At 42.9% G+C, this 23,391-nt stretch overlaps 1 protein-coding gene across 3 annotated transcripts in view; it reads right to left on the reverse strand.

Annotated features, from left to right (window-relative positions):
- Nucleotides 1-110: 110 nt before the first annotated feature.
- Nucleotides 111-23,391, reverse strand: part of gnal (guanine nucleotide binding protein (G protein), alpha activating activity polypeptide, olfactory type) — a 30,086-nt gene continuing 6,805 nt past the window's right edge. For 2 of the 3 annotated variants that reach the window (XM_061295309.1, XM_061295311.1), the window contains exons 2-12: nt 23,303-23,375; nt 21,753-21,807; nt 21,024-21,143; nt 15,612-15,709; nt 2,949-3,003; nt 2,794-2,867; nt 2,647-2,705; nt 2,436-2,556; nt 2,237-2,367; nt 2,091-2,158; nt 111-1,877 (exon numbers count right to left, since the gene is read on the reverse strand). In XM_061295309.1, the coding sequence (XP_061151293.1) occupies nt 1,731-1,877; nt 2,091-2,158; nt 2,237-2,367; nt 2,436-2,556; nt 2,647-2,705; nt 2,794-2,867; nt 2,949-3,003; nt 15,612-15,709; nt 21,024-21,143; nt 21,753-21,807; nt 23,303-23,375 (1,001 nt within the window). In that variant the 3' untranslated portion in view covers nt 111-1,730. Of the gene's footprint in view, nt 1,878-2,090; nt 2,368-2,435; nt 2,557-2,646; nt 2,706-2,793; nt 2,868-2,948; nt 3,004-15,611; nt 15,710-21,023; nt 21,144-21,752; nt 21,808-23,302; nt 23,376-23,391 lie in introns of all 3 variants that reach the window. The other variant, XM_061295310.1, reaches the window with a different exon arrangement.

The raw sequence follows: 23,391 nt of genomic DNA on the forward strand, positions 1-23,391 counted from the left end.
CACATTTTTGTACAAGGAGAAGAGCTCATCTTGTTGGGCGCTGCTCACACATTCATAGTGTCTGTGCCTATATCGCATATGGCTCCCATAGGACTCCCCCAATACATGACCAATATTGCACACGCTCATTTATTCGTCTCCATTCTAGACATGCTTTCCTATGTGTGTATGTATACATATTTAGCGTATACATACATAGGTATGTACACCTAGGCACACACATAATTAAACATGTATAAGTGTACATATATATTTATATAGACCTATAAATTTACATGTACATACAATTATAAAATTCTTTGTCCGCACATTCATACACGCACGCGCACACACAATGCATGTGTGAGTCTATATACACAAGATCTCGCACGCACTTTAAAAATAAAAATAAAACAGAAAAAAAATAATAATATTGGTTCCTATGAAAACAACACCAGGTTGCAATTTGGACACTTTCAATGGATTTCCAATGTGTGTTTTAAAGCTGTAAAATTAATAATAATATTAATAATAATACAATTAAACAGAGGGGTATAATAAAAATCCCTCTAAAAACAGCAAAAGAAAAGGCAATGGTGCTGCAACATGTGGTCCTCACTGCAGGTAAGTGGTTAATTTGCATAATGTATAATTTTAGGATTCTTTCCCTAGAATGTTTATTTGTATTTTTTTTAAATAAACAGCAGTTTATTTGTATTTTTTTATAAACCAGAAAAAAAAACTAAAGTCTACAGAGAAAGTTTCCCCAACCACTCCCTTTCGCGCAGTCTCCATGTTTTGCTGCCGAAAAAAAAAACGTGTTTTTGACATCAAGCTGTACAGCGCAGTCGAAAAAACATTACTTACATCTGAGCTCATTTTTGTTTTTTGTCGGGTTTTTTTCTTGTTTTTTTTTTTACAGGTACAGCCATAATCAAGGCACAAAGATCTACAAGTAGATTTGTTTTTCTTTTCAATTGAACTTGTACAAAATAATATTACACTTTACAGTCTGTACAGGAGAATTCCACCTTGCACAGTGTACAAGAAAAGAAGAAAAAAAAAAAGAAAGAAAATTAATACATTTTTATCTCCCCTCACCGCAGGTAAAAGGATGGTATGTGTGGGTTGTGTTGGGGGTCCGAGTCTGTAGAGAAAGCGGGGCTAAAGTGCACGCAGCAGCTCCTATGGGGAGGGGGAAAATCCTTCTGGCTTGCTGTACTTTTTCTTCATCGTGCACCCCGTTCTTGCTTTTCTCTCGCTCCACAAAGCGTTTTGTTTTATTTAAAAAAAAAAAAAAAAGTGGTGACGGGATTAATAAATATCGCATTGATGCTACATTGTGTGTTCCTCTTGTGGGAGAATAATCCAAATCATCATCATTGAGAGAGGAAAAAAAAAAAAAAGAAGGGTGTTGGGGGGGGGATAAGGAACATAATGCAAAGTGCATTTATCTCTTCATTTGCTTTGAGGAGGGGGGGCAAACAGGCACACACGCATTCGCACACACAGGCGTACACACTTTACACTGAGGTCCTGTAGGTGTCTTCATGTATTGGAAAAGGAGACAGGAGGGCAAAGAAAAGGAGGTAGCCGGAAGCTTAGTGGAATGACCAAAAAAAAAAAAAATTTGGAAAGGAATCAACGGAATCTTGTTGCGGAGGAATCCAAAAAGTCAAAGAAAAAGAGGAGGAGGATTTGACACACTTCAGTAGTACTTGATGGTCCTCAGGAGGAGGCGGAAGGTCTCATCACAAGAGTTCGTACTGCCGCAGGTGCATTCTCTGGATGATGTCCCGGCAGTCGTTGAACACCCGCCGGATGTTCTCCGTGTCCACAGCGCAAGTAAAGTGGGGGTAACAGTAGTGACGACCATCGCCGCTCGCCGTACTGATCCGCTATTTGTTAAGAGACCAACAACAGGGACACTTCTTAATGCGCAGCACATTTGCAATACGGTATCCAGCCACTAGGGGGCAGAGAAATTCATACAATCCCCTCCAAAAGTATTGGAACGGCAAGGTCAACTCCTATGTTTTAGTTGCTAGCTGATGCTAATGATGAGAATCATGTGTTGTTAGTGTTAGACAGATGTATATTTTGCCACTTACAAGAAACTCGTCTCTGATGAAAAACTTTGCTCTCGTCACTCTTGGGTCCTCGCCGGGTTCAGGAGTTGCTGGAACAAGGAGGGACTGACTATGAACAAACGCACGTCTGCTCCGAGTGCCACAATGCTGTGTGAGGAAAAACCCACCTTCATTTGGTATGGTGTAGCGAGCGTATTCGGGGAAGTAGTCTTCAATTTTGGATTTTCCAGCTAATACCTTCTCGGCAAGCATGTCCTGCTTGTTTAGGAACAAAATGACCGAGATGGTGCGTAACCACCTGCAATATCAAGGTGATTACTTTTGGTTCAAATTGGACAGGGGGAACGGGATCAAAACGGGACTCGCCTGTTGTTCCAAATACTGCGGAAGAGGTCCAAGGCTTCCCGTAGCCGGTTGGTGTTGTTGTCTTCCCTTATTACCATGTTGTAGCTGCTGCTCGCCACCACGAAGATGATGGCCGTGACGTCTGTGACGAGAGGGAGCGCACGAGACGACAACGTGAGCCAGGACAGAAAAAAAAAAAAAAAACAGAAAGAAAAGTAGGCGAGTGTCTGACCGTTAAAGCACTGGATCCATTTTCTCCTTTCGTCCCGCTGGCCGCCGACATCGAACATGCTGTGAGTAGAAGCGACAAAAACACTGTGAGGGAAAAACTCACTGGCGCCACCTAGACACAACACAAATCCACATTCGGCATACTTACTGAAAGTTGACTTTGTCGACTTGGAACTTCGTCTCAAAAATCCCTGAAGTTAATACTCGACAGCGTAGCAGGTCCTGAAAAACAAAAAAGACGGTGGTCACTGTAGGAAACTGCAAAAGATGGTCAAATAAATTTGAGACTGCGGGATGACTTACCTGATCTGTTGGTGTGTAGTCGCTCTGTCTTACCGAGTCGATTCTGTCGAGGAAACTATATGAACACAGAAAACACACAGAGTTGTTAACATGAATGACCTTAAATATACACTTTTTGTTAATCATCAATCATCCTGCCGTAAAGGTTATTGTAAACATCAAAAGAAGCCCACTAAAGAGTCTAAGGCAGGGGTGGGCAAACTTTTTGACTCGCGGGCCGAACTGGGTTCTAAATTTGGACCGGAGGGCCGAACCAGGAGCAGATGGACGTAGTGTTTGTGTGAAGTAATATAAGCGACCTGTAAAGGTCATTGCATAAAAGATTTTGGCCTTTAGTAGATAGTAAAGCATGGATATTCCAAACAAGTTTTTTGAAAACAAATGCATTTATTAACAGCATTAAAAAATAATAATAATAATTCACTAAAAAACTGCTATCAGTGATTCTCATAAAATACGAGACTGCTATTATGAATAACAGTCTCCATCACTTCAGTGCCTGCAGGTCAGATTAATGAAAGATTTTATGAGATCACATCAAACGGCAAACATTCTGACCAAATATATCATCTTGAAGAATCGGTGAACGCATACATCCAAATAAAGTAATCAAAACGGTGAGGGGTATCTGAAAATCCGAGAAGAGTTTTAACTCACAAACACCTGGTAACAGAGGTGAGGAAACGAGAAACACTTCCTTAAAGTAAGCCTTAAGAACTTTACAGGTTAAGATTAGTCGCAAACAGGTGGTGCATCAATGTCCTTGAGCATCCTGCATTGTTTGAAAATGAGAATGGTCACTAGTTTCAATCCCTGCTATGTGTACAAATCATATTCAAAATGCCTCCCCTTCATTTTCAGTGGGAACAGTGTTGTTGGTCTCCCTTTTTTGCTAGTGCGTCATAGTCTGGAGTAAAATTTGTTGTGGCAATTCTTAGGCGAGATCCGAAGTGTTGGTCCGTTTACCGCGATCTGTGACGGGTTGATGTTGATGTGGCTGAACGTCACGTCGCGTACGTCGAGCCAAATTGGCCACTCTTTTTTAACATTCGGCACTCACTTCTTTTTTTCGGGCCACTCATTTTAATGGAAGGATTCCAGGGGAAGGTTTGTGGGTGGCTTGAGCGCAAAACTGCATCTGAAAGCTCAGCGGGCGAATTACAAGAATGCTGTCGTCACAGCCCACGCTCTAAATTCGGGACTGATACAAATAGAGCGCGAGTGCGCCATGTCCGTACTACTGAGTACGTACACGCACTTGTGAGTGTGCACCGAGCTTTCTGACACGGCTTCCGGTAGTAAATGCGCAGGCGAGCGCTTCCCCATCTACTGGGGAAACGCAGTCATTGCAGGCAAAATGACCCAAAAAAAAAAGTTTAATAATACAATTTGTTCAGGGTTGGCGGGCCGGATTAAACGGTCCCGTGGGCCGGATGTGGCCCGCGGGCCGTAGTTTGCCCACCCCTGGTCTAAGGGGAGGAGATGCAGAGGCGGCCTGTGTCCACAAGGGGGCAGAGCTGATCAGTCTGTGCTATTTTTGGTTCCCCCCGCCCCCCCTCTCGCTGGAGGGATTACATAAGGCAGACAGTGTGTGTGGATGATAGCATCGGATGCTAGCCTAGCTCGACACAAAGCAGGGCCCAGGCCGGCTTGGTGAGCACCATAGGACAGTCAAGGCAATAAAATCACATTATGTATACAATGAGGAAGAGTGCTGCAACCTAAAGCAGTGACATCACCGGACACTACATTAGGTACACACACCAGCCAGCAAGAGCCTATTGTATAATTTTTTGGAATGAATAACTTTGCTTGCTCGCGTGAAAAAGAAGCAAGTGATTAGAAGGGAGTGGTGGTCAGCGTGTGTACATGTAGAAGTCCGCCCGTTCCTTTTCCAGGGCCTCATGCATCGCATGCGACTCTGGTACTCGTGTGTACGCAGCCATGAATTATTATTCAACACAGGCGCCATGATTTTTCACACTCGGGCCGACAGAAGTCATAACTAGAAAAAGTACGTCTCATCTGCACGCTAAGTTTTTAGCTTGTATTTTTTTTTTAAATCTTTTTATTCTATTTATTTTTTATCTCATGCGCTGATCGGTTGGCACTTTTTAAATTTCGTTGTACGTGTGACAATGACAAATAAAGATCTATCTATCTATCTATCTATCTATCTATCTATCTATCTATCTATCTATCTATCTATCTATCTATCTATCTATCTATCTATCTATCTATCTATCTATCTATCTATCTATCTATCTATCTATCTATCTATCTATCTATCTATCTATCTATCTATCTAACGAACATGGGTATTGTCAAAAAATATCATATTTTATATACAAGACTATTACTATTTATTTATTTATTTATTTTAATCCCGAAAGAATTAAAATGGAAAGGGGCAAAAACATCAGCACATACGCACGACAGTCAGAAAACCAAAAAGATGGCAGCACAACGGCGTACAATTCAAAAAGTGGGAATAACCTTCAGCAGGTAAAAATATGAACTTTTCTAGAATGTCGACACAATATATTGAACACCTTGATGAGGATATGGAGTCACAACAATTTGGACACCAACAAGTGCTGTTTTGTTTGTTGTACAAGGTTCTTTTGTATAGTTGATTAGTAAATTTCCACTTTATTCTCAAGGATAAAATCGTTTCATATATCACACTTGCTTGTCTGTGTTTATACACAAGACAGTTGACTCCTTAGGTGTTTTTTTTCCCTCCCCCCCCGGTCCTGTAAGCGTGAGAGACGGCAAAATACAGACAGGGACATTCGACGCGGTGGACGCCTGGGGCCATGGGCCCCATGCGGTCCAGGTCACATGTTGCCAGCCATCTAGACCCCCCCCCCCCCCCCCACACACACACCCCTCCAGAAAAAAAATGGAGGGGGAGCCTCAGGGTCTTGGATCATGGTGAAATTAGTCTTATCCTCAACAAATACTCAAAGTGAGCACCACTAGAGAGAAATTTGACCATCGTAACACTCGTGTGTTCATTTGATAATTGGTTTGACAAATAGTACAACATCTTTAATTAGCAGTGCAGTGCGGCGGCCTAATCAATAGTTTCCATATTTTGAACCGCCCGGGCCGGGCCGGCCGGCAGCATAATGGACTTTTTCACTTGAGCCTCCGACCTGCTGGCGAGGGCCGCACACGACAGCAGTAGCATCACACGGACAGGAAGAGCACTTCCTTCTTGTCGTGTATATCTATTTTAACAATGATTCAAACATTAGGATCTTTTGGCATCATCTCACCATTAAAGACAAATATGGCAGTAGAAGCAAATGGAAATAGTTATAAAGAGGGAGACTTCTCATTTTGTGGATACAGTATACTGATTCAGGGGCATATTTTTAGACTGTCAAGGAAAATAAATAATTGTGTTTGATCTACCAAGTCCTAAAGTTGTTCTGAAGTATGAAAATACCAATACCGGGACGGGATAAATATCAAACATTGACTGTAGATGGCACCCACAAAAGAATCCGCCGTTATTAAAAAAAATAAATAAACAGCTGCAGTCAATCATAACTACAGCGAAGATGTAGATTATAAAAATTCACGTGTGAATATCTTTTATGTAGGAGATGTATTAAGCCTCAAATATGCCGTTAATTTGCTAAACTAGAGATGCGAAAGTCATGTCTTCTAAAGTCATCTCGAGTCTTGCGGAAAAATCTCAGGGCCCGTCCATCCAAACAGGAACAAAAACGGCGTACGGATATGATGGATCGCAGAATGAGACCAATCCATCTGCGGCTCTGTGGACCCGTCCTAAATATAGGAGCAGCAGAACGGAGACACTCTAGAAAGTCAAACCAAATCTGGTGTAAACAAAAAGTGGCTGTTCTATGTCAAGGCCGCCGTGTTTCGGCCTTCCTTGCGGACATGCTGAGAGCTAATACAAGCTAGTAGCATGTCACTGCTCAATGGACCTCTAAAAATAGAGACTTGTGTAGATTAAAACTAAAAAAAAAAACTGCAACAAATTAAGAGTCAATAACAAGCAATGACTAAGAGCGGCTGGCTATGGATTTGAATGCTAAGCTAAAACCAACGCTAACAACACGCGAGCTGGTCATGCCAAACACGTATCCAATTGTCACATGATCCATCGATTGAAAATTCATTTCACCACCGGATGACTCAAGGGCCGAAATTGCCGCACAACCAAAATTTAACTGATTGCCGTGTGACCTGATATTTAATCTGATCGTTGCACAACTTGTCAGTTGAATTTCTGCCAGAGCAGAAAGTAATCTGATTTGTGAACAAACAGTCGTTGAATTTATGATGCAGCAAAGCTTCATACATATCGTATGTCTCCTGTTTTGATTTCTTTTACGAGTGAATACCCTCGCTTGCTGTTACACCTGGCGGCCAGCGGGAGGCAGAGTTACGCTCACGCGGCCACGGCAGCGGCAGCAGAAGCAGCAGCAGCAGCAGCACACCGAGCCTGCCTGCTTTCAGCAGCTGGGTTCCCATGGCAACCCCAGTCGGTCCATACCACTCATCTCCCTCTAGCTCGCCAGGCCGCTTCGATTGCATCCTGCCGTTCGCACGTCGGAACTGAGCAGGACCCATCATGTTAAATCGGCAACTGAGAGAGCTATGTACTGTTTGGTGACAATCAACCCTTACGTTGCTTTTGGTTCTTTAGTACAGCAAAAAATGTTGATGGCTCAACAGATTTAATATGCCATGTAAATTAAATCATGGTAATTCGTGGTATAACGAAAATCCATCCATTTTGTGCACCGTTTATCCTCATTAGTTTTTGTTAGCTCGATTTGAGATGAAAGAGATTTTAGCTTTGGAATTTGACAATATTCCTGACTAATTTTTCGATGCTTGGACGACGGCTCGATAATATATTTAACGCACGTGGTCTTTCTCTTCTTTAAAGTTGAGGTGATCGCAGCACCCCTGTGCCAACTGACTGGGACAGCCGGCGTGGCGTGGCGTGGCGTGTCACCCGGGATGAATCCGACACGCGAGGGGTTATACAAGTTGAGAGCTGAAGCGAGGGGGATAATTGATAAGGATATTGCCTGTCAAGGAGCAGTTAACATGGGTCCCTTGAGACAGGCCGAGCCACAGTAGCGCCCGCTGTCACAAGTAGCCGTGCTGATGAAAAAAAAATATGCATCGTACAAATAAGGGATTAGCTCCTAAACGCTTACAATCGTCCAAACATTTCATTTCATTACGGTAGAACGCAAATGATTAAAAGTAGCTTGCCGCTAATCCCGTCAGATCAGGTGGAGCAGACTCGGTGATTTGATGAGGAAGTGATTAAAGGGATAACGTCGGTGGAATAATGCAAGTGACACCGCGACAACTTAACCGGATGGAGCGCAGCTTAACTGGATGCCGAATCAAAGCAAACGTGCGCAGCGGAGTCGACTTGACCGCCTGCACTTTTTCGATGTTGTTCCACTTAAGTCGCCGTAGGTGTCAGCAGCGTGCCTTTCAAACTGTCGACCGACGAAACTAGTCTAACGGACAATGCTAAATGCCCCAAAACGCTAATGCTAACAATTGAGGTGGCATAAATTCTTGCGATCACCGTGTGAACCATCTGACTCGCCAGAAATTCGACAGATTGCCAGTTGGGTTTGCAACGCACTAACATTTTATTTGATCATAGTGTAATCTGTCGTTGAATCTCCTACACGGCAGACATTTTTGCAACTGTTGATCGACTTGTCTTTGAATTTGACCTCTCATTGGATTGCTAAAGTGCAAGAAATTCCAACATTCTGAATTTCAAATGGATGACTTTCAAAATGTGCACCTTCAAACAGGCATTGAAAAACTGCAAATATCTCCATCATTATTATTATTATTTTTTTTTAAAAAGCTACCTACAATGGGACTTTAAACCTGTCTAACCTGATATACTGCTGGTGACATTCAACTTATCGCCACCACACAGAAAGCAGGAAACTTCGGTGCAATCCAACATGACGTGTGTTAATATATAACTAAAACTTAAGTGTTCACATAGGTTAGTAGTCCCCACCCTCCCGCATGCTTTGCTCAAGCCGTCTATGCAAACAACCCCAGAGACTGAAAAGATATAAAAGCTTTCCATAAATAGCCCGTTGTGACCTCCTTGGACCACATTCCTCTGGAGGTTAAAGTTGAGTTGACTCAGGGAGGCTAAGCGGAAAGTGGGAACTTCTTTTTTTTTTTTCTTCTTAACCCGGCAGGGTGTGGCCGCCGGCTGGATGATGCTGACAGCTAGCACAACATTTCAATGGGCACGGTTAAAGTCGACCGTTTGACATTTTAGTACAGTTAGTCTAATCGATTCAGTAAACGGTCCTAATTCCGATTACCCCCAAACTCCTCACCCTGGACGGTTAGCCCCGCAGACCAGTTTGGTGGCTATCTCTAGGAACAAAAAAACAAAAACCATGACAAAGTAATTGGACTCAAATTGAATAGGATGTCAGGACATTTTGACTTGACTAATCATTTCGTCATATTCGTCCATCATATACTAGCCATTCTTTGATGATCAGTTCTCTATTAAAAAAAAAAAGGGGGGGGGGGGAGGCCATATTTTGCAACACCTGTATGATGATCTTTCTGCTCTTGCAATGTGTTGACGATCGTAGAGTAGAGCAGGTAGGGTGGGGGCGGGGTGAGCAGATGAGGGGGATATACTCACACATCAAATTCACACAGAAGCGTTTTGCGTCTCACCTTCTGCTACTGACCTTCCCTTTGTTTACAGCGCATTGCCGGGATACTCCCTTTGATTCGGCTGCGCACACGTGACCCCGCTGCCAGTTTCTGCTCTGCAGTGCTGCTGCTGCTGCTAAAAATAGCCTTCGCTTGCCCTGGCTCCACTGCTAGTTTACATAAGCTCTAAAGGGGAGGGGGGGGGGGGGGGGGTGTTCGATGGACGACCATTCCACAATCTCTTTGAGCAGCACCACTGCTGATGTCCTCCAGCGGTCTGTGCCGTAACATTCCCGGTCATCAGCACTGTGTCTTGTATGTGTGTGTGTGTGCGCACAGACCACCAATACCCGCCATTCACATGCCTCCCTCCCTCCCTCCCTCCCGCCTCTCTGTCCTTTAAAATGGAAACACATTTTAACCCAAAAATAAAGCTCTATTTATAGCGCCTCTCCCGTTGCCTTTAATGTAAACGTTTCCCCCACTGCCACTACAGTTTGTGTACAAGATGAGATGGATGAAAGTGGCAAGGGATGAAAGAGGTCATGTTTATGTCACAGGAAAAGTGAGAAAGTCAACATTCTTTACATTTTTTTTGGGGCTCGTTTCTATTTGTGTATTTCATTTATATTTTTAATGGCAATTTTGGGTCATTATTTGACCATTTTTGAATGTGTGGATGATGTCTAATATTCCTTCATTTTCTTCCTAATGTTTGTATATTTATTTTCTAATCTTTTTGTATGGGGGGGGTCTAATGATTTTGCATGTTTTGGTAATATTTAGCCAGTTCTTTTGTATTATTATTATTTTTTTTTACAATGTTGTATTTTTATATTGTTGTTTTATGAAATTAGGCTAGCAGTTTTATTTCTAATCTTTTGTATGCATGTGTGGTGGTTATCTAACATAGTATATTTTGCTAATATTCATATTTCTGTTCTAGTATTTATGGGAGGATTGTCTGTTATTTCTGATTACCCCCCCTCAGTTATTTTTTCTCTCTCTGATACTCCCTGTGTACAATGATGAGGACCAAAACTAGCATGGGATGAATAACCAGTCACGTAAAAGTGACAAAGCAAGTCAAGGCGGGTGCATCGCCATGACAACCCATGAGATACACACAGCAGCAAATCTTGTGACATGTTGCATGGTGCTACCCGGGGCGGCTTTAGGCCTTCGACACTTGAGAAGAGACGCAACCAAAACGTGTGGTGGGAGACATGACACGGGGAACTGTTTCAATGTTAGTGCAAGTTGAATTTGAACGGATCATGTTTTTTTTTGTTTGTTTTTTAAAATATTCTTAAGCTTTCTGTGTTGTTAATTTTTTTCAAAGATGTAACAATATTCACAAGTAACAATTGATTCAAATAAACAACACGTAAAATAATATGTATTATTTCCCAATGTTTGGTTAGCTAACTCGTCTGTATTATGTAATTTCTTCCAAATCTTTAGTCTCGAATCAAAATGAGTGGGGGGCATTGGGGGTCCCACAGGGAGTGGTAACAACCTTGAGGACAGTGGTTTGTGAAGATGGGAGCTTCAAGCAGATCACGTTGTCGAGTTGCTCTTAACACACACACAAATAATGCGCCTTTGATACAACATCAGTCAGCTGACGACAGTGTCATCTGATTCCAGCAAAGGACATTTGGAAATAATCGTGATTATTAGAGAGCTTTCAAGAACAATTTACTTTTTAGGATGTGTGACATCGGCACATTTATGACTCATTATCTTTCGATCTACTAACTGAGTGAAGAGGCTGTGAGCCAATGGGAGGGCAGAAGAGGCGGAGCTTTTGCAGAATGAGACTAAGTGCCGCATGTCCGGTGCAGGCGCTAAAGTGCAACAAATCAAAACATTTCTGCTGCAATTGACAGTTTTGAGATCAAAATAGATTTTTGCCGTGGGGAAATTTTATTTCTATGTCTTTTTTTGTATTTTAATTGAGAGTTTTGGAGAAGAAGCTGGGACCACAGTTTGTGCTCTCAACAGTTTGACGCCCATCGAAAGCCAGTGCATGGGTGGTGGTGGAGGGGGGGGGGGGGGGGTGTCACCCTTGCACGTGTTCCTAAAACGTTGATTAAAAAAGATGCCATGTGTGTTTTCCATGAAAAAGAAGGGGGGGGGGGGAAATCCGGGGTATTTGAACATATTCATTATTTTACAGGAATTTCCTTTCCATTTTGACAATCAAAAATGCCAACCCCTGCTACAAGCAAAGTCACCATCCAAAAAATCTTGTAAAAAGCAACTTGAATTATCCTGTATGTGTGTGTGTGTGGGGGGGGGGGGGGCATATATAAATACATCACTCTCCCGGGCTCTTCCGTGAAGAGAAGAGGCTCCTTATTGAGCAAAGCGACTGTTTGCAAAGCTCTGTTTCGCTGGGCCCTCAAGGGGCCGGTGCCTGGCTGACAATGGTGGCCATTCTTAGCATTTTACTGCCCCAGATGACTGTCAGTGCCCCCCCCCCCCACACACACACACCCAGGGGCTGGTGGCGGGGTCCCGTGACCAGCACGAAGAGAACCAGCCACAGCCTGGCCCAAGACAACCAGAACACGGCCCCACTTGCTGTGACACTGCTGCAGATACGTCTGCCTCTCCTGGATTCTCCAATCATCACTATAAAAACTTTTAAATCAAACTTAATAGAAATAATAAAACGAGTAAAACACAAATCGGCATGACAGGCAAATGCGACCCAGATTGGATTTTTTTTTTTTTTGCGATCTGTATCAAACTTTTTTTTTTTTTTTAATACAGGATTTTTTTTTTTAGAAACAAACTTGTCGTTTTAGGAGTCCCCTAAAAAGCTAAGGAGGATTCCACCAGGACTAGGATGTACAGTTTGCCATCTCTAATTTCAAGTTTAAGATGTTCCGTTTACGGTTCCTCATCAATGACTACTTCATCAAATAAGTCCGGAACTCCATTGTGTTATTCCACTGGTAATATTCATTTCGATCACAATGTCCCAAACACTTTGATGAATCCGAAGCTCTCTGCAATGGAACCAGTTTTGCAATGTCTAAAAATAGCCCGTGATCAATCAACTGGCAGACAGATATCTGTGCTGGTAAAACATATAAATGCTCAGCGCGCAGGACGGATCGATTGATTCCAAAAGCGTCGATGGGGAACGCGCTCTTTGGCTCGGGTTTATTTCCTGTCCGGGGGAAAATAAAATAAAAGAAAAATTCCATGTGGGAATTCTGAGAATTGTAGGGTTTGTTTTGCTGCGATAATTAGGTTTTCAGAAAAACACAGTTTGGACAAGCATTTAGCAACAGTGTTGCGGTCGTTTGTCGGCCTTGCCTGTTAATCGCAGTTGTGATTGTAAACATCCAAAGTCAAATCTCATTCCTGCCCCTTTTAAGATCAAATCTTATCTTTTTAGATACATATACAGACTGAACAAAGATGAAGTTATGTGACATCTAATGAAAATGGGGGCTTTTAGAAAAGCGGTGAGAGAGCAAGAGAGAAAGAAATCAGAGAAAGATACGGAGGGCGGGGGGGGGAACTGAGATAGAGAGATACGTAGCGATTTATAGAGAGTGATAGAGATTTATGGATGAAGAGGGATTTATTGTACATCATTACCGCAGACATGACTAGGTAGACGACACGTCGCCTCTGAGCTGCATGCCTATAGTAAAGCTAAGCTAGGAGGGTCAAAGTCACAAACTAACACCTTATGTCGAGGATTGCCGAGCCATTCTTTTCCTATAGTTTCAAAATAAGTCACTTATTTGTCGAGCACCTTTTCAAGCGGTACAGATAATGGATGGGGGGGGGGTTCCAACTTATTGGTCACGTAGCTCCCACTTTAAAAATGCCTTTTACCGTGAAAAGAAAGCATCATCCGAAATTGTATTTAGTACTACCCCGTCGGATTTTCAAATTTTTCCCAGTAAGGTTACATTGATTATGGCCTGTGAGCACATAGCCAGGCAAAGAGCACAGAAAAAGAGGAAGCGTGTTCTGTAAGGCGGAGCTTGGAGAGGCCATGTGAGTGTCACCTGACCGCCCCCCCCCCTTTTCTCCTTTCTGCTCTCAGGCGTAGGACTTGACCCGCACAGTCAAATTTATGTTCGAGGAGTCCGATGTGTTTGGGAAGACGGAGGATGAAGACGAAGAAAAGCTTGCCGGAACTTAGGCTGGATTTTCATTCATTTAAATCAATGGCGGGACCAAGACCACTAACTAAATCTGTTTAATTTAGTTGCTCACAATCATTCTGGTTGTTTTATTGAATTAAAGCCACATTGGACACTTGGACCTGGATTGTAAATCCACTAAACCTAAGTCACTGATTATGTGTGCCTTTGACTGAACTCTACCAGATAAAGTCAAGGCAGCCAACCTTTGGGATGGGGAGGGGAAACAATTGCTCGGTGCATATCTTCATGCTCACTCACCTACAAGTCAATCCAGACGACAATAAGAAAACTTCTTTTGCACAGTCTCCCAAACATCTTGCCACACACCGCCGCACTTATCAGGATTTCCAAACAGCGTCAGGAGTTGTACAACAGGTGCTGGGCTCCACAAGACCCATTGTGACCCATATATGCCTTTGTCCCCGTTGGGATGGAGCAATTCATCGTAGATATTTGTTCAATGGATTTGAACATACGCTGTACAAGTCATCGACCACGACAAAGTCAAAGCGAGCATTTGAAGCTTCAAACCGACGTTTTCTCATCGCTGCTAACTGAGTAGAGAACGAACATTGTTCCACTCGAGCCCATTTACAAAGTGTCAATTTCCACATCCAGCGAGCCTTTTCTCCATCAGGCGGAATTTGTGGGCCACTGCCCCACTTGTGGACTGTAAATTGTACATGTTAAAATGACTTACTGGGACTGTACAGACATTGAATGGCTTTGTCATTATCAGGCATGTAGTCGCAACTTGGAGTTTGTCCTAAATAGGTCACCGCAGGGTCACTCTGTAAGATGGCCTAAATGTTAGAACTGTCACGATGACTGACTGAACTTTGACAAAAAAATAAAATAATCAGTCCTGGCTGCTTTTGTGAAGGATTACAGAAATCAGAAAATGATGACAAGCTGAAATTACTCGAGGGACAATTTGAAGTTAAACAATGGCGCTAGTCTAAACGATTAGGTAATTATTTAAATAGTTGCAGTTTGATAAAAGCCCTTCTGTTTATGATTAGCTTAAGGTAATAATGGAGTTGATTCCTTTGGAATATTTTACATTACAAAGTAGACCAGTTTCACAGAATCTAGCAATCACACTTGAACTATCTTGGACCTGGATACTCTTTATCTCTTGTACAAGATACTTCTGGAACCTTAGGCTTGTTGCCTCTGACATGTGATAACAGGGCTGCTCCCTGTGAATTCCCGTAGCTTTTTGATCATCTGAGCTGTATTTTGAGTTATTTGTTCTCTCCTTTTTTTTTCTTTTTTTTTTTACTGTGCTTTGTATATGACAAACTGGCTGACTGCAAGATGGCATTTTCATATTTCATATGAAAGAAAAAATGGCAAAGAACAATACATTTACTCAATTGTTATTGACACTTTAAAACCAACATATTCCAGTGCATTAGTTTCTGCAGGTGCAACTTGTGAGGTGAGTGTATTTACAGTAAATGGGTTAAGGGGGGGGGGGGGGTCTTTAAATGATGTAGGCCATCTCAGACTTTGCAAATGTCTCACACACACACACACACACCGCATTTTCCAAAGGACAAACGCTCGACCGCCACTTGTCTTGGCTCACCGAGAACAAACACGCGTCTGTCATATTCATACGTGATACGAAAACGGCGCGGGCTTTTTCGCCACCCACGTAGACAGACGACAATCTCTACACCCCCCCCCCCCCCCCGAAAAAAAAGCACATTGCAAATTGCATAACCTACATAGAAACAAGTGTCACACTCACTATTGTGCGCAGTCGATCAGCTGGTACTCGTTGGACCTCTCGAAGCACGCCTTTACCCCTTCATCGTCCCACAGCTTCTTTGCGTGGTCGAAGAACTCCTGAGGCGGGGAGGAAAGGGAAGACACGGTCAGTGAGGCATGACGGGGGAAATAGATGGCGTCTTCCGTGACAATATCAATGGGAAAAGAAAATCCTGCTAGAATATGAACATCAGAATCTCCCTGAGCTGTGTCGTCATCATTTGAGACGCATTCTAAATATCGTAGTGTAAAATCCTCCATTACGGAGGTGGCAGATTTGGCGGAACAAAGAAATCGTAGAGCAATACTTTTTGTTTCAAGCCGAATGGATCATTGTGATTTTTAACTAAGCAGGCACCAAGGGGCAAACATTTGCAGTGGCCGGCGAAAGTAGCAAAACACGGTTTGATATCAAGGTTCGTTCAAGGTCATAAACGTTCACCAACAGTTTTAGAACGGGCAATCTTTTGGCAAACGACCTTGAACGAACCCTGACGGAAACGCCAAATTCACTACCGTTGCAAATAGCGGCAATTGTTCGCACCTCGGTGAGATAAAGGCTTTAACAAATTCATAATTATATCTTTAGGCCTACCTCTGGATAAATAGTGAAGTGTGTAGACTCACTGGGCAAAAGACACACAAGTTTGTATCTACACATACGCATAAGTGAATGAAAGTCAAAATATTGAATATAAGAGATTAAAAAAGTAAGCAGGTGTTGATTTCATCTAATTTATTTCTGAAATTTCTAAAAATCCAAATATAAGAAAAGGCGAATTCTGTCGGACTGTCGACTAAAACCCCAAAAGCGTCTCCTTTCTAAAAAACTAAAGGCCCAAACATGGAGATCCTTCCTATCGTTGAGATGATGCAGTAAACAACGTTGTCGTCTTTCAGTCAGCATCCTGCAACGAGGAGCATTATGAAAGGCGCTCGCCTCTTATCAATGACTTTGAGACATTTCCCAGGACTCTCTGCTTGTGTGTTTGCTTTTGCGATTGGACGAGCGCGTCGCTGGTTGTCCTCCTTCGCACTGCTGCGGGCTCCTCCCTCTCCCCATCGCCCAAAACCACCACATGACCATGTGCGCTTCTTGCTGGCTCTGCGCTCGCACTGTGCAGAAGAGGCTCAAAGTAGCTCCCAACCGGAGGCTGATAAATGATCACATGGTCTGGGAGACATCCTCTCGGCAGATCCGGTGATTGAGTTCAGCGGGGAAGACAACCAATAACTGTTCAGTACAGTCCTTTCAGAAAGCAGAGGCAATGAACAAAAAGTCTGGTTCGAAAAGATCATCTATTGCTATTCCCCTCCAGTCCAGTAGGTGGAGGCAGAGGGCATTTCTGCACATGGCAGGCAGCTTGGAAATAACGTGCCCAGAAAATATTCACAGGTCAGTTGTAAACCGTTTTTTTTTTTCAGCTACCATTATGCGGGAAACAAAAAATTGCCCAGACTCCCTCCTATGATCCACCATGACACTTCTGATGCAGAACTTTACCGGAAATGCGGTGTGAAAGTGGCACAGGTGGTTTGCCTCACACTTCTAGATTCAGGGTCAACATTTGGGTCTTCTTGTGTGGACTATGCATGTCTTCCCCGCGCTTACTTGGATTTCCTCTGCTTCTGCCCACATTTTCAAAACATGCATGTTGGGGTAATTAAAGACTCTACCTGTCCTTAGGTGTGAATGTGAATCGTGCTGGTTTGTCATGCAAATAATGGCTGGTGACCTCTCGCCCAAAGTCATCAGCTCCACCGTGACCCCAATGAAGATAAACGGTGGAATGAAACTGGATGGATGTAAAAGGTCAAAGTGGCACTTTAAAACAAACCAAAAAAATAATCGAATTATCTCACTGCTGGAATCTGCAGCAGCTATGTGATCGTCATTGCTAGCGTGGTAGCTTCGCTTGGTGGGGGCAGTCACTCATGAACAGGACCAACTTGCTAGTCTTTTTTTTTTTTTAAACCAGCACGGTCACACCGTTCAGCCGCACAAAGGCAACGGCACCGTGTTTACTTTCTTTTCAGCTGCTCTGAATAAGATTTACTGATTACATTCTCCGTCGGGCGCTTCTTGCCAAATCTCACAAGGAAGGAGGGGCTCAAAGTCCAAGGACGGGCCGCCCAATGAAGCGCTTGTGCCGGCCGGGGTACAGGGGGGAAGAAGCAAGGGCGCTGACGGTGGAAGAGGGTTGGCAGTTGGAGGCTGCATGTGCTCCTCAGGGCTCGTTTCCACAGAGGCGTGTGACACTGGGCCTTTGAATAAATGCAGTGTGTGCTACAGTGCCCTACAGAGCAACTGATAAAAGACCAGGAGGGAATTTGCTTCAACTTTTTTTTTTTTTTAACCCTGTCCTGAGATGAGCATTAAGCCTTGGCGACAGATTGTGATGGAGGAAACGGTTTGCTCCAATCAAACTGCAAGTCAGGCTGAGCAAAACAAGGCCAAAAATCCAGCCACCCATTTCCTTTTGGACTTATGGACTCTTCAATGGTCAAGTCAAGTCAAGTTTATTTGTATAGCCCTAAATCACAAGCAGTCTCAAAGGGCTTCACATAGACAGAAATTGACAATTATTCTCAAGGCATCCCCTGATCTTAAGCTCCCAAAAGGGCAAGGAAAAACTTAAAAACCCCTAGCAGGGGGAAAATGAGAAACCTTGAGAAGGGACCACAGATGGAAGGATCCCCCTTTCAGGATCAATGGCTTGTATGAAATACACAAATAGGTGAAATGATTGGCAAAGCTGCAGCTTGGTGTTGAAGCTGCCTTTACTGCAGGTGATACGGTTGACTGAGCCAGTGATGGGGGGGGGGGAGATTGATAGTAGCTCCGCCCCCCCAGTCATCGTTGCATTTTCTGCATTTCCATGAAAGAGAACTACTCAAATCGAGTGATTTCAATCAGTGACAAGAGAATCTTAAGAGTGTAGTATTTTTTTTTTTTTATCCAAACACTCCTTTCCAAAAGTTGTCAACATTTGGTTTATCCAAACAAAGTTTATAAAAACTGCCAGCTTTATCGCTATTTGCTGTTTGAATGACTAACATCCCGGAATTTTGCAAAAAGCATCTTCATTTCTCTTGATTCATTTGTGCTATTAAAGGTACATGCTTGCATACCTATAGAGAAATATGATTCGTATCAGAGAAGCGAAGTTTCCAATTTCCTGTTCAAAGTGGAAAAATGCTTTGCTCAAATTGAAACTGAATTGAGTCTGCTTAAAGTCCTTCACATTTATGGTTGCTTTCCTTTCGTGGCACTGTGATCTTCCTGAGAACTTTTTGTACATTGTTACATAAAGAATTAAGAACAACTCATAAAAATGGGTTTGTCATCGAGACACTGTCACGCGCAAGTTGCCTGCATTAAAAGTGGATTGGAGGAAAATCGAATTCTTCTGATTTTATTTCGCTTACACTGCCCTAATGCGTATCAAAATGGGCCACGTTGGAATTGTGTCACTTGACACGTGCGGTGTAAAAATGAGCACTACTGGCGCTATGAGTAAGTGCACCCACACACAAAGTAGAGCAGTGGGCGTGGTTTGTGTGAAGTTGAAGCTCACCTGCCACACGACACTGTAACTCTAGCTGTGGGGCACACAAACACAAGACAAACGCGAACCCGTTTTTTTTTTGTTTTTTTTTGGGACTCGCTGCACAGCCCCGAGTGGGCCTTCGCTGAATATTGACGTCGAGTCTAATGGCCGAAAGGCTTTCCGAGATGCGCCACTGTCAGTAAATGGAAACACGTCAGGGTAGTAGCGAGGCTAGCGTAGCAGTGGCGCTAGTGTTTGGTTGCATTTGTATTGGAGAGTGCAGAAAAGTAAACATTCTGGTTATTTCCCCCCCCAAAAAAATTTACATTTTGCTTGTCATGAAGTCATTCAGACGATTTAAATGTGGATTATTATTAATACGTACAATAAAAACATTGTCCACTGTCACTCTTTTTTTTCTTTTCACGTGTACTTCAGGCAATAAAGACATAGACCTTGTCTAGAAAGAAAAAAAAAAATATTTAGTACTGTGCTCAAGTGGTCAAAGGAAGACCGCTCAAGTTTGCAGCCGACCTCGTGAAACAAAGGAAATTGCTCGCGGGGGAAAGTTTTATGGTCTGACGAGGCAAAGGTTGAGAGTGCGGCCAGCGGCAACATGGTGGTAGCCGCCTTTACATTCTGCTGCTGGTGTTTGGCTTTCTGTCGCAAAATGCGGGTAAGCCAGCGTGAAGGAGAAACATACAAACATACTGGTGAGATGGGTTAATAATATTTTGGAAGTGGGAGTCCATAAAATGAAACTAACTATAGCAACTGTAAGATCCACCTGTTTATTTGCGAGGAGGCTACTTCCTGGTTCACGGAGGACGACGCTACAAACGGACTGGTTATTCTGGAGGCTGGGTGGACTGTTCCTTTGACACGACAGGGACTCCATCGACAAAAATAAATTCCCTTGCAATCTTTACCTCCAAACAAACTAATGAACTACCTGACTGGCCACAGCCCCGTCCGTCCGTATATTCATGATATAATACTTTAAATCATAAGGTCATATACAGATGAATCAGATGATTAATTTCAAAAACATATGATGCATAAACTCACCAAATGCATTTCAATGGGTATCAATTATATAGGGATTTTCACGACTTGAAAGCTGGCCAGCCGAGTCGACGGCAAATTGACATCGTTTAAAAAAATTCATTTTCCTTTTAAGTTTACAGGATGTGTGCTGCAATTCATTTCATTCATGAAGTTACACGGACATCTTGTCAATTCGTGTCATACATGTTGAATTTTCTCACAACAGAGCCCGACTGTATTCTATTTATCATTTTTGTCTGAGGCATTTTCTTTATTGCGCTCCAATTCAATGCCAATGTTCATTATTCTCCGAAATAAAGCGAGTTGCTGTTCTAAAGAATGTTGTTCAAATTCTTATGATCTCCTACCATATCAACGGCATAAAAGAACAACGCTATCGTATACCCTGATAGTTCCTGAAAGGAAATTTATTGTGACAGGTCTACTCGTACTTTGCTGCATCGCTTGAAGTAGAATTGATACGGTGGAGGGAAACAATCTGTTAGGCAAAATGTGGGTACAACTAAAAGCGAATGCTGTTTGCAGTGAGCGGCGGAGAACAGCAAAAGTGTTGCAAATCGAGAATTCCATCAAATATCTTAAGTGTATGTAGAAGAGTTTCTTTAGCCCACCATTCAGCGACAACAAGAGGGAAACGTTCGAACCCCCCAGCGGTCTTTTTCTCAAGCTCATCTCCAGCATCAAAAAGAGGGGCTGGGTTAGGGGTCAGGGGGCTTCCACATAAGTGACCTTGCTCACACAACGGTGAAAGTGAAAAGCGAGGAGCATCCTACCTGTGAGTAGTCAAAGTCAGAGAGAGGTGCTATGCTCTTGATGTATTCGATCCTGAATTGGTCCTCTGGGTTGGCTAGCGGGACAGGGGGTATTAAAGTGCTCATCGCCGACACTATCGTCTGTACAGAGATTGGGAGAGAGCAAAACAAAAAAGCCCCACAATCAGCATAGAAAGAGGAATTAGCTGTTGTGATACACTATTGTTCAAAATGGCAGTTTTTGTATTTGCAGTGGTACTGATGTTTCTTCTCCGACGGTTATAAAACCATGTTTGATCACGGGGATTTGTACCAGTCAAAAGTTTGGAAACACCTTCAAATTTATCTGATCTAAAACGCATTAAGAGGTCAAGAAATTCAAGCTATTCAATTTTGATAATGCTATCTGGAAAATACCGTTATAAAACATTCTGTTTTGATCACAGTTTGGTTTACTAAATAATTCCATCAAGACCTCATTTTGCCTTTCTCGGTCCAGAGTAGGTCCAATTACTCGCGGTTGGCAGCTTTTAGCACTTGGTTTTACCAACTCGTTCAAACATCTTTACTGATACGACTTTGCGGTACAATCCAAAGACGTAGCCCAGTCCAAAATCCTTACTCCACATTTGCACACTTCGGTAAGAAATAGCTAGAAGCAAGCACATGACTGCAATTTTGAAGAATTGCTTACAATCTGAAATTCTGCTCTAGCTCAAGACTAAAAAAAAACACTGTGGGCCAACTCACCACTATGGCATCCTTGACGTTTTTCCGGATGTCCTGGATTTTCTGTTTCTTTTCCCTACATGGAAAGACAAAGAGAGTGAACTGGTTAAGGGAGCCAGATGAGCCAGGTACGTTGTCAAGGTGGACAAATGATGGCAACTGGAGGAGCGTTTGCTCCATTTTCATTTTGTTGATACCTGGCATCCGCCCCATGACGGATGTGACACTGAGGATCGCTCAGCAGAGTGCCAAACCTCTGCGGACATCTGCAAGTGTGAGTTAGCAGGCTACTTCCTGGTTCCTAGAAGCCACCCTCAAATGCCAGGAGAGCACCAGTTTGGATTCAAAGGCTGGTCGGCAGCTCCACTCACAGTGGAAAAATGAAGCGTACACTCAACTCATCTACCAGGCAGACTATCCCAAAACCAAATTAAAGTATCTTTGAAAAGATACGTATCTTTATCTTGAAAGTATCTAACGAATCCAATTTAAGTAGCTTTAAAAATGACCACCTTAAATCTGCTCCTAAAAATGTCAGATTGCTATTTTTCAAGTTATCTGCAATACATATTTTTTTGATATAGCGCTTTTGCCGCTGTAATAGATGACAAAACAATGGAACTACAAAAAAATATTTGAAATAATTGTTTATGACAAAAGCACGTGGGAAGGCATCAAGTGATGTCTCTTGCACATTATTTTCAGGTTGGCGGTATGAGTAAAATTATATCAGATACCAACTACTAAAAAAATAAATTAAAAAAAAGCAAAATTACATAAATATGATCTTAAATCATTATTTATGTCATTTAAGGACAAACAGCAATTGCACAGTTTTAAGGTTAGCGGTATCAGTAATATGATATTAAAAAAACAACTAGCAAAAAATGAGCTTAACTATTCACGTCCTCTATCTAGAAAAACCAACTAGACAATGAATTGAACAGAAATAGCTTACTGTCAAAATATGGCATCCAATGTGACCTGCACTATATTTCAAACGGTTTAAGACATCAATTGTGGCTGAAATGGCAACCGTTTCAATTGCCCGGGACAAACAAACTTGTATTGTTTCGAGATACGATTGCTGTTTTGCAATTGCAAACCGAGTGCTGGCCTGATCGATGATGGCGGCGGGCGTTAGGGCCTCGCAGCAAAAACAAATCATCGATAGGTAAGCATCGATAGCAACTCGTCACCCCCCCCCCCCCCCCCCCCCCCTAACCCGTGGCATAGGAAGCAGTGAATTTGACATGTGCGTGACATGGTCGTGCAGATCCTCGCATATGCATGGCGCCATGCGTGGTGCGAGAGGCAAGAGAAATGCAGAGAGAGAGAGAGAGAGAATACGAGAGAATGAGAGAGAGAGAACAGAGGATAGATGGGATGTAACTGCCCAACAGGCGCTGCAGTGCCTGGGGAAGGAAGAACCGCTGGGTTGGCGCTTCGCATGGTGTGGCCTCCTCGGGCTGGTGGGTGATGATGGGTCACGAAAATGAGCCACATCCATCCATCTGTCCACCCATCCATCAATCCATCCATCCATCCATGTTTAGCTATTGAACACTTACTCTGCATTGAAGCCGTTGACGTGGAGAATCTTCATCTGTTTCACTATGGTGCTCTTTCCGGACTCCCCAGCACCTTTAAACGAACACAT

The sequence above is a fragment of the Syngnathus typhle genome, linkage group LG13, assembly GCF_033458585.1.
Source record: "Syngnathus typhle isolate RoL2023-S1 ecotype Sweden linkage group LG13, RoL_Styp_1.0, whole genome shotgun sequence".
NCBI classification, from domain to species: domain Eukaryota; kingdom Metazoa; phylum Chordata; class Actinopteri; order Syngnathiformes; family Syngnathidae; genus Syngnathus; species Syngnathus typhle.